The sequence below is a fragment of the Denticeps clupeoides genome, chromosome 11, assembly GCF_900700375.1.
Source record: "Denticeps clupeoides chromosome 11, fDenClu1.1, whole genome shotgun sequence".
NCBI classification, from domain to species: domain Eukaryota; kingdom Metazoa; phylum Chordata; class Actinopteri; order Clupeiformes; family Denticipitidae; genus Denticeps; species Denticeps clupeoides.
The window spans coordinates 2918895-2929767 of record NC_041717.1 but is presented as its reverse complement, the minus strand read 5'-3'; the positions used below and the strand labels follow the sequence as shown (position 1 = coordinate 2929767).

At 47.3% G+C, this 10873-nt stretch overlaps 2 protein-coding genes across 3 annotated transcripts; one reads left to right on the top strand and one right to left on the bottom strand.

The window, feature by feature from the left end:
• The first annotated feature begins 3483 nt into the window (after positions 1 to 3483).
• Positions 3484 to 5693, top strand: ydjc (YdjC chitooligosaccharide deacetylase homolog). Of its 2 annotated transcripts, XM_028996841.1 has the most exons (6): positions 3484 to 3564; positions 3658 to 3845; positions 3930 to 4086; positions 4305 to 4404; positions 4848 to 5025; positions 5105 to 5693. In XM_028996841.1, exons 2-6 carry the CDS (start codon positions 3682 to 3684, stop codon positions 5463 to 5465), a joined length of 960 nt encoding a protein of 319 aa, XP_028852674.1. In that variant the 5' UTR covers positions 3484 to 3564; positions 3658 to 3681; the 3' UTR covers positions 5466 to 5693. The 2 variants fall into 2 exon arrangements, with proteins under 2 accessions (XP_028852674.1, XP_028852675.1); XM_028996842.1 differs by lacking the exon at positions 3484 to 3564 and having other exon boundaries at positions 3571 to 3845.
• A 614-nt stretch (positions 5694 to 6307) lies between these two features.
• Positions 6308 to 10411, bottom strand: ube2l3b (ubiquitin-conjugating enzyme E2L 3b). The gene is made up of 4 exons (XM_028996843.1): positions 10347 to 10411; positions 9334 to 9429; positions 8754 to 8940; positions 6308 to 7442 (listed from the first exon to the last, which is right to left on the bottom strand). Exons 1-4 carry the CDS (start codon positions 10371 to 10373, stop codon positions 7288 to 7290), a joined length of 465 nt encoding a protein of 154 aa, XP_028852676.1. The 5' UTR covers positions 10374 to 10411; the 3' UTR covers positions 6308 to 7287.
• Positions 10412 to 10873: the final 462 nt, after the last annotated feature.

Genomic DNA, 10873 nt, shown 5'->3' with positions numbered 1-10873 from the left:
TCGGCCAAAGCAAATTACGCAATAAACACCAACTACAAAATATATTATAGACAGATAACAAAACCCCCTTTAGTGAAGTGAAAGTGAAGTGATTGTCACTTGTGATACACAGTGCACACAGTGAAATTTGTCCTCTGCATTTAACCCATCACCCTTGGTGAGCAGTGGACAGCCATGGCAGGTGCCCGGGGAGCAGCGTGTGGGGACGGTGCTTTGCTCAGTGGCACCTCAGTGGCACCTTGGCATTCAAACCGGCAACCTTCTGATGACGGGGCCCCTTCCTTAACCGCTAGGTCACCACTGCCCCGCTTTAGAACCCCCGCATGTATGGAGTTATTTTTATTTTAATAACCTGAAAATAATAAATTATGCCAGGGAGGGTGTTGGTGCACGATTACCCTGCATGGTGGCGGCCATCACAACGTCTCTCGACTTTGCTGTGTCTGTTGCTGTTCTTTATCAACTGTCAGCTGAGTTCAAATGAATTCTTTCTCCAAGAACCTGTGGATGTCACACCCACACCACACCTCTCCACGCCGGAGGGAAGAGGGGGCTAGCGAGGGGGAATTGCACAAGGGATTTTGTTTATTTCAGTCCCATAGTGCTTAGAGAATTGTAAATGCAAGCATAATGTGAATTTAAATATTCAAATTTACAAATATTCATAACAATCTATTTTATTGTTTATTTTCTATATATTATTTTTTGTATTCATTGACTTTTCACATTCTGATTTTCTGTTTCTGTTCTGTAATGGAAAATAAAAGTGTGAACAAGGTGCCACATTCAGCCCCTTTTTTCTGCACAAACACACTGAGCCGATTCCACATCCTGGTCTTAATGTAGATCTCCAAACACAAGAAATGTGAAGATTAGTTTAGTGTTTAGCCCAGAGTAACGGTTACACGTAGAGTAAATATTTATACTGTCAAGTTCAGTTTATTGTCATTTCAGCTACATACATGTTCTGAAATGTACAGTACACAGTGAAACCAAACAACCTGGTTCTGCATGTAACATTTAAACAAAGTTATATGCTGGTATAAAGTGTACGTAAAGTGCTAAAACATGGGACGCAGGCAGCGCAAGAGTTACACACGTAGTGCACGTGTAATTTAAATCAAACAAAAAAGAAGCCAAAAAAGTAGACAAGAAAGAAGGTAGACAGCACTTAAAAAAGAGTGAAAGGAATGACGAGTACAAAATGTGCAAATACTGCTGTGGTAGAAATAGAATAGAGATATGCACTGTACACATGAGGTAGTGTGTGACAGTCCAGAGTGGAAAGTCCCTGAGTGTTCCGGTGTCTGAAGGCCTGTGGGATGAAGCTGTTGCAGAGTCTGGCAGTGAGGGCCCGAATGCTTCGGTACCTTTTTTCCGGATGGTAGGAGGGTGAAGAGCGCATGTGAGGGGTGTGTAGGGTCCTTCACAATGCTGGTGGCTTTCTTAATGTCTGCGTTGGAGGGAAAAGAGACTCAGACGATCATCTCAGCTCTCCTCACTGTCCGCTGTCGGGTCTTGGGGTCCGACACGGCGCGGTTCCCAAAACCAGACAGTGGTGCAGCTGGTCGGAATGTTCTCAGCGTGTGAGGGTGCAGCTACACTCCCAATCCTTGCAAAAAAACAGACATTTGAAACGCAAGTGCATGCTGGTGCATTTGTGTGTGAAACAGTGGCAGGAACAGCAGTTGTTGGATAGAAACGGTTGAAGTTTAGACCTAAGACTTCAGGTCTTGCATACCATTCCAAAACCGGAGGGCTCTTCCACTGAATACTTGACTGTTCGAATCACTCTCCAAATCTAAGATAACAACGGAGCTACTGCTTCTACTGGGTGCCGTTGAGCTGCCTTGTCTCTCCACTGTTCATATCCATTTAGTGAAACCAGAGCTAGTTCAGGCACACCTTAGGAAACATTTTTATGGTCAATGAACTAGCAGCCTGACACATGATCTGCGATATTTACATTCACCCTTGCCGTTCCAATAGCCAGACGTTATACAAGTGTTCATTGGAGCTTTGAGTGCAAAATTGTGAACCAATTGCACCAGTTGTAAACTAAGAAGAAGACGCCTAAAGCCTGCAGGTAACTTACGTATCAGTTTATGCCTCTGTCCATTCACGTCTTTGAAACTATGCCCCTGCTGTGTCCCAATACGAAAACAATGAACCATTTTCTTCAACTCTATTCTAATTCTAGACATATTGTTCGGGAAAACCACACCCGTAATACAATCGCCAATGGGCATATTCAATAAAGAGTAAGGAGATATATCTGTTCCGCCCCACACTCTCACTTTTTTATGATGTTCTTTTATTTATACTGCTTCAGACTGGGGATTTTTTTTTTCCTTTTTAAGGATGTAGTGAACAGTTGAGAAATCAAAATGGAACAAAGATACACACTCCCTGGGTGGGATAATGAATACAGTGGAATTTAAATAGGTTACAACTGCTTTGTCAACATATCACACAATGTCACGATTGCACATTTTTATTTATTTATTTGTGTATTTTGTTTCCTTTGATGTGTGTGTGTGTCTCACTCACTATCCTGAACCACTTAGTTCTATTACCCAGGGTCCCATCCCAGACAGGGTTGGGAATCACCCAGGGCAGGGCACCAGTCCACCACAGGGCGCATGCACACACACACACACACACACATTCAGACCTACAGTCAGTTTAGAATCCGCCCAGTCTACATGTCCGTGGATGGCGGGAGGAAACCACAGAACATTTACATTTACATTTACATTTATGGCATTTATCAGACGGCCTTATCCAGAGCGACTTACAATCAGTAGTTACAAGGGACAGTCCCCCTGGAGCAATTTAGGGTTAAGTGTCTTGCTCAGTAAGCGGGTAGTAAGCGGGATTTGAACCTGGGTCTTCTGGTTCATAGGCGAGTGTGTTACCCACTAGGCTACTACCAACCTAGAACCTGGTGGATGCCATACATCAGCAAGGGGAGAGCATGTAAATGCCACACTGACTCAATATCTGAGCCGGGAGGTGCGAGGCCATGCTGTTAACCGCTGTGCCACCATGCGGCCCGGTGAATTCAAGTGAAAGTGAAAGTGATTACGGGTTTGTTTCCTGTTAGGCCACCACTGATTTATTAAACACGCTCGCCTACTTACTACCATCGTGTCCCTGAGCAAGACACTTAACCCTGAGTGTCTCCAGGGGGGGACTGTCCCTGTAACTACTGACTGTAAGCCGCTCTGGATAAGGGTGTCTGGTAAATGCTGTAAATGTAAATTTGATAAAAAGGTCCTTTAATGCCCATGACCCTGAGTTGGGGTAGGTGGGTTGGAAGTTTGTAAAATGATCACCGCTGCTTCCGAATTGCCAGCCTGAATAGATTTTTTTTAAAGGTGCCCCATAAATGGGCGCATCAGGCCACCAGGCCCACGCACGGTGGGTTTCCATGGTGACAGGGAAGCAGGCTACGTCAGCCGGATATTCTGGGCGGGGCAACCCCGGAAAAGGAAGTCCCATCCAGCCCCCGCGACTTCTCGGGCTCCGTGGCGACTTAATGGAACTCGGCCGCTGAGATGGGTGAGTAGTCGGCGACCCGAATCGCGGCGGGCGGGCGCGCGCGGTCGCGGCCACCGGTCACGTGTCGTGTCGTGTCGCCGCCGCCGCTTGCAGACGCCGTGTCGCGGCGGGAGAAGGATGCCTCAGCCCAGAGTCAGGCTGGTGGTGACCGGAGATGATTTCGGCTACTGCCCGCGCAGGAACCGCGGCGTGGCGGACTGCTTCCTGGCCGGCGCGGTGTCCAACGTGTCCCTGCTGGTTAACGGCGCCGCGGCGGGGGACGCGGCGGATCTCGCCCGACGGTGAGTTAAAAAACCCCGGATCTTTCACCCCATCTGACAGGGCAGCTTTTTTTTTTTTTTACATTTTCTTTTTCTACCCCAAAGCCACCGCATTCCCATCGGACTCCACGCGAACCTGTCGGAAGGTGTCCCCGTGTCCCAGCAGCCGGGAGCCTCGACCCTCCTGAACAAGGACGGCTTTTTCCACGGGAAGATGGGCTTCAGGAGGGTTTTACAGAGTGGACAGCTCAACCTCGCTGAGGTAGAGTCGTGTGCTCAGTCAGCGGGGTTCCACAGACCTGGGCTCAGGTCTCAGTCAGTGACGTCATCTTAAGACTCTCCACTTGTTGAATAATCTGGATCAGAATCACCGGGAAGCGTAACTGGATTCGTTTTATTGTGGGGTCGAAGTGTTTAGACCGTGATCAGACCGCTCTCTCATGTTGTATAACAGATTAATTCAGTTGACCTCTGACCCAGGTGGAGGCGGAGCTTCGAGCCCAGGTCAAGCGCTTCTGTGAACTGACGGGTCACCTGCCGAGCCATATGGACGGTCACCAGCATGTCCACGTGCTACCAGGTGATGTACCTTTACTCCAGACGCAAAGTCCACCTCGCAACATCACGAGGGACGAGACATTTCCTCTGCGTTTATAACACTTCCTGCTTCCTTCTTCTCCCAAGCAGTCAGAACTCTCGCCAAAACACTTAAACTCCACAACAGTACACTTCCAGCCCTACGCCCATTTTGCACGTTTGTCTTGTCCAGTTGGAAATATCCACTTACAAGCTTCCTACATGATGCTGTCCCGTTTGTCCTTCATTGTACAGAAAACTTCTACTTTTCTTTCATAAGCTGTACAGTATTTAAGGTTTTAGTTAGTATAGTTTAGTGTGTATATACATGTATTCCGATACATGGTGTACGGTTGTACCGACGGTGAACCTCTCTCATGAAGCACCTTTCCGATACACGGTGTACGGTTGTACTGACGGTGAACCTCTCTTGAATCTTTGTGACAGAGGTACGGGACGTGTTCGCTCAGGTCCTGTCCGATTTCGGCATCCCCTTCACGCGTGTGCCAGTGGAACCCGGGCTTCACGCGTGCCCGTCTGTGCCTCCTCACCTGCACGAATTCTACTCTCAGGTAGAAAAGGATGCCCTGGCATCTGTAGAGGTCTTCCGTCGCCACGGCATCAGGTACTTTGACTAGATTCCACAACGATCGCATCGTACTGCGTGTGGACGTGATGTCACAGGAGGCTGGCTTCTCTCTCAGGTGGCCGGATGTGTACCTGGGCCTGACGACTATGGGCGGGAACATGTCTCTCACCAGCCTCAAGCGGGCGTTGGGATACGCCCTGGAAGCAAAGCTGCCCCCGGGCGAACGTTTGACCGCCCCGCCCCGGAACTCCCGGACCGGAATCGCCACTCCGGACACGGACAGGCCGACCACCGCCGAGCTGATGGTGCATCCTGGGTACCCGAGTCGTCCTGGGCAGGGCGGGTGTGGCCAAGGCCCCGATGACTTCTCCCAGTCTGAAGACCGCCAACACGAACTGGAGACCCTGAAGGATCCCGACTTGCTCGACTTTTACAAGCAGCGAGGTATTCATCTGTGCACCTTCAGCGACCTCTAACGCTTATTTACTGCTGCAGGATGCCAAGCATCCGACACTACGGTGCGTCGAAAACGCGGAGTACAAATAACGAGTAACACTAGCCACGCACAGCGTACTAGTTAGAAGAAATAAAAAAATTGTTGCCAATAACAGAATGCGGAGATGTATGAAGTCTATTTTAAAAGAACCGTTTTCCTACTGTTATTTATATGGTTTTAATCTAACATAATAAATTCTGTATGAAAATTTGTTTGAGCCTCAGTTATTTACACGAAAAAATGGCGGAATTTCAACAAACTTCAAGGTTTTCAAGATGAATTTATTGCCGACACAACCAGCTCGGATACTCGGATACTGCCCCCTTGTGGTGCCATGAAATCACGGAGTGGGAAACAAAATACCCCAAAATCTATATATGTGTCAAGCATGCTTACCGTCCTCTTTTTAGCACTGATTCCACCTGCCATGCCGAAACACGTCCTGTTAATACCGTATTTCAACCAATCCCGCTAGACAGTCCGAACGACAGGATTACGAACTTCCTTCACCGCTCATGATGCAAATTAAGTCTTAATAAACCAACATGGCCCTCTTCATAACGCCGGCGTGCTGAATTTTCAAAACGTCACAGCATCTGAATCTCTGTCTGTGGTGGGAAAATGAGACGGGGGACGCCGCCGCCGCCGCCACCACTTTCTTAAAATGGGTAGAGTTTGAGGTGGGGGCATGTTGGAAAACTATGATTTTATATATATCATAAAAAAAAAAAAAACCCAAACACCCAGAGGCACGTTCTAGAGAGATCATTTCAGCTGAAGCATTGCTCATAATCGTTCAATGACATCTAATGGCATTACGTGTTCAGTGTAAGCACAGGTAAGTTTTAATGTCTTTTAGTAAGTGCCATATTCCACTACGTTTATTTTGGTCAAAGAGGGAAAGTTTCTGGCAAGAAGTATCTAACCAACATCTCATTCATTAAACATTTCATTTGGTGATGTTATTTTCGGAAACACCCTGAGCCAAAAAAGGAAGAAAAGTAATAAAGTACAACTGCATACGGTACATCTAAAAAGAAAAAGTCGTACGTTTTAAAAATTTGCATTACTCGTGGCAACAGTATTTACTCACACAAAAGCCTTTTTTTTATCCTTCCTTTCATTTTGTGGAAACAAATGTTAACGAAAACAACAATGGTGTCTATTTTACTGTCAAATCGGTGGAATACAAATTAAAAGAAGAGGTTTGGGGGGGAGGAGGAGGTGTTCCAGAGAATACAGTGCAATTCAGTAAGCGCAGAAAGAAGTAAAAGGTATACGTCTCAGCCACACTTCCCGGCTCAAGTTGTGTTATCACAACCCCTTTTTCCACCTTAAAAAAAAAAAAAAAAAATCATCCCAGGAGTGAAAGAATGCGAGTTAGAGGGTAAACGACAAAGCACATAATTTTGCCTCTCCTGAACTGCTTTTAAATCCTTTTGCGGATCCAACCCCACCCTATCCCTCCTTATGATTCTCTGCCTCAGTAACTTGAATAACCAATTTTTTTTCCTTTGTCAAACTTAAGAAAAACAGTATAAAGTTAGTAATGGCCTCAAGCTAACATCAGGCAAAGAATCCCGTCTGATCCACACAGAGTCCTGCTTCGAGATGGAGCTTGCAACCGCGCTTCTCCAGCTCTACTAGAATGACGTGTGTAGGGGGAGGGGAGACGGAGCTCGGAAAGGGGAGGGCGGGGCGGGGCGAGGAGGGGGCAGCATCGGGCGAATCAGGTTCAGGGTAGAGAGGGAAGTGGAACTGTATGGGATGTGGAGGAGGGGGGACTACACACTTGTCAGGTATTAGTCCACTGGCCGCTTTTCGCCATGTTTCTTTGTGAACTCTTCTGCGTTCTTAAAGAATTTTTTACGGTCCTTTGAGTATTCTTCTGCTAGGTCAGCCCTCAGTGGGTGTTCAGGCTGGGGGTCGTTCACCAGAGCGATGAGTGACTGAATTACTATAAAAAAGAAAAAAGAAAGACACTTCTTAAGTTGACAACATGTAACTAGGCCACACATGCAAAAGGTTGAACAAAAATGAATATAACACGTCCTCCAGGATGCCAACAATAAATACATGCAAGCTGCACAGTGTTTTGTATCTCGTGAGTTTACATTTACAGCATCTACCAGACACCCTTATCCAGAACGACTTCCAATCAGTATTTACAGGGACAGTCCCCCCCCCGGAGACACTCAGGGTTAAGTGTCTTGCTCAGGGACACGATGGTAGTAAGTGGGGTTTGAACCTGGGTCTTCTGGTTCATAGGCGAGCGTGTTACCCGCTAAGCTACTTTCACCAATGGCAGTGGTGGCCCAGCGGTTAAGGAAGCGGCCCCGTACTCAGAAGATTGCCAGTTCAAATCCCGATCCACCAAGGTGCCACTGAGCAAAGCACCCTGTCCCACACTGAAGGACATCACACCCCCCCCCCTCTTTTTTTTTTAGTCTCAATGGAACCAGTTGAAAGTGAAGCAACTGTAATTGTGAAACACTGCAGCACAGCACACGGAGCCTCAATGAAATGCGTCCTCTGCATTTAAGCATCACCCAGTGGGCAGCCATGAAAGGCGAATTACACCAAAATATGAGTTGAAAATGTCAATATGTAGATTTGTAAATCCTGGAGGGTCTGACATGTCCACGTATTATTTAATATGTTAACTTATTAGTCATATCAGGCTGGAATGCTTCCTTTTGTATGGAGCTGTAACGCGTCCTGATGGTGACGCTTCTCAGCTCGAGCACAGTGATCCGGCAAACCACCCGTCCGCTTTATCATCTGAAAGAGGCGTGTTGTGTTGTGTGTAATCACAGTAAAGGCAGTGATGATCCCATTATTTAACACACGCAGCAGTCACCATCAGGCAGTTTATGAGCACTGACCCCTCAAAGAAGACTGCATGAAACACATTCAAATTTCCGTCCGTATCCAGATCGACTGGAGACACTCGGGCTTAAGTGGGTCTTCAGGTTCATAGGTGAGTGTTACCCACTAGGCTACTACCACTTATACTGGACTTTATGAAGTTCTGAAAAACAACGTGTACAATTTACGTATAACGTGTTTCAGTGGCACCACACTGAGATCCTGGACCCAATGGTTTGCTGTGGGAATACAATCAATCATTGACTGTAGTCTGCATTTTCCCAGAATCTTTACATGTAAAAAGTTCAGTGTGTAACAGTCGAGTTATAAAAATATCACTAAGAAACCCCGGTGAATGCAGAACGAAATGCTTTTGAGACTCGTGTTTCAATGCATTCACCTTGGTCAGTTTTGGTGGCTGGTTTCCAGTTTTCTGCGCTTATGACCGGCAGACAGACCTGTCCCTTCTCGTCGATGTTCGGGTGATAGATCTTCGTTTTGAACGTTATCTTGGGCGGCTTGAATGGATACTCGGCGGGAAAGATGATCTCAATCCTGAATGCTCCTTTGTCATAAGGGGGGTTATCCTGTGATAAAAATGGAAAAAGTAGATGTTTCACCTGCACTGTGATCATCATGGAACATTCTACCACGGCCATTTTGATTGGATTGGAGGAATAATGACAAGAATTCATGACATTTACAGTGTCTGCGTCACTGCTGGGACAGAGAACAAAGTATTGCATCACAGAATCTATCGCTACAAAGTCCTCAGCCATAAAGAAACAGGAGTGAACTGAAGTACCATAGCAACAACGCACTTTATGTTTGTGATGATCCACTTCCTCAACTACAGCTTCCAACGCTCGTAATCTTGTTAGCATTAAAAATAATCAGTGGATACTGACTCCAGTTGCATTAGAAACCGTGAGAAGCACCCTGGCCATGAGGAGAGGGAGGGGAAAAAAAACAGTACTTACTGGAACAATAAGCCCTTGCCAGGTCAATATGTTTGATTCATCGACTTGAATGTTACGGAAGTTTTTCATCCCAGATTTGCGGATTTCTTCGAGTTCCTTTGAGGAGAAAAACACGGATTTGGGTGAGATCGGTGAGGGAGATTATTCACCGTGCTGATTCAGACAGGAACACCCAATGACGTCCACTTTAGTCTTCAAACCAGGAAGTGACGCAACGCGCCCCGGCGCTGCACCCCGAGACGCGCATCGCGTAACTTGGTCGCCCACAAACGTTAACAAAAAATGAAAGAAAAAAAGCGGCCTGGGATCCCTCGACGAGACGCGCACCGTGTGTCAAGTTACGGGACACACCCAATTTGAACAAGGAATAAGGAAGCAGACCAGAAAAAAAACCACACACACCGAGACAGAGACATTACACTTTCGGATTTTACTTTGGTTGAAGAAAAAAAAAAAAAAGTAATAAAAAACATTTCGGATTCTATAGATAGTATTTTGTCCCCGAGTTGAGAGGAGACATGACACTGAAACAGAAGCGGGTCGAGCAGTTTGTTAAACGAGCTCCTGGCCGGCGGCGGTTTCGTTTCTGGCCCCGAACCGAGGCGAGAAAAGAGAGCGAACCAGGCGGCCAGCGAGACACCCCGCGCCGGCGAAAGCGCGTCAACACGCCGCCACGGTTTTATTACGCCCAGGTCGGGCGGGGGGAACGGAGCGACCCGGCGCTTCGATTCACAACAACGAGCTAAAAAAGCCCCGAGCCCGGGTCCTCCACCCCGGCGCGCCCCTCTTCCTCCCCAGTTCGGCGAATTGCGTTTAGCTCGCGAGTTAGCCAGCTAACTGGCTAGTGTTCCGTCGCCCTGTCGCCGCACAATCGCGCCCAGAAACGAGGACCGCGGCGCCGCGGCTCGAATAAAACCGCCGGGGGCAGAACGCGAGAGCGGCCCGCGCCGAATTCGGGCTCGACGCGAACGGCGCCGGAGCGAGAAAATAAAGGGAAGAGTTGAGATTTGTACCTTGTGCAGTCTCCTGCTCGCCGCCATCTTGGCTCTCTCGGCTGTTCCCAGAGTGCCCAGCGGCAGCACGGCAACCCCTGAAACTGCGACTGGGCGGATATTACAGGGGTTCATTACCATTCCCCCCCACATTTTACCTGTCCGCCAACACCCGCACACCCCGCGGCCACTTTCAGACGAACTTTAAAAATGGCTCATCGATTAATGTGAGCAGAAGCATTATCACGCATGACGAGTAAAAACAACACAAACAACAAATAAAACCAAAACATGCTATTTTCAAAAGCTGAATCACGAGACTTCTGGAATTATTGCACATTCTGTGATTATTTTGGGTCAACAATATTTAAAGCCATGGGAGGGTCACGTAAATTAAATCTTAATTTAATTTGGGATACACAGCACACGCACTAATGAGCACTTCCCGACTGCTGGGACACGTGGTTTCATATTTAAATCTGTGGAAAATAGAAATGTTCACGATTTTCTTTCTTTTTTGTTGTTGTTGCCCGAATTTCTCTCGATGC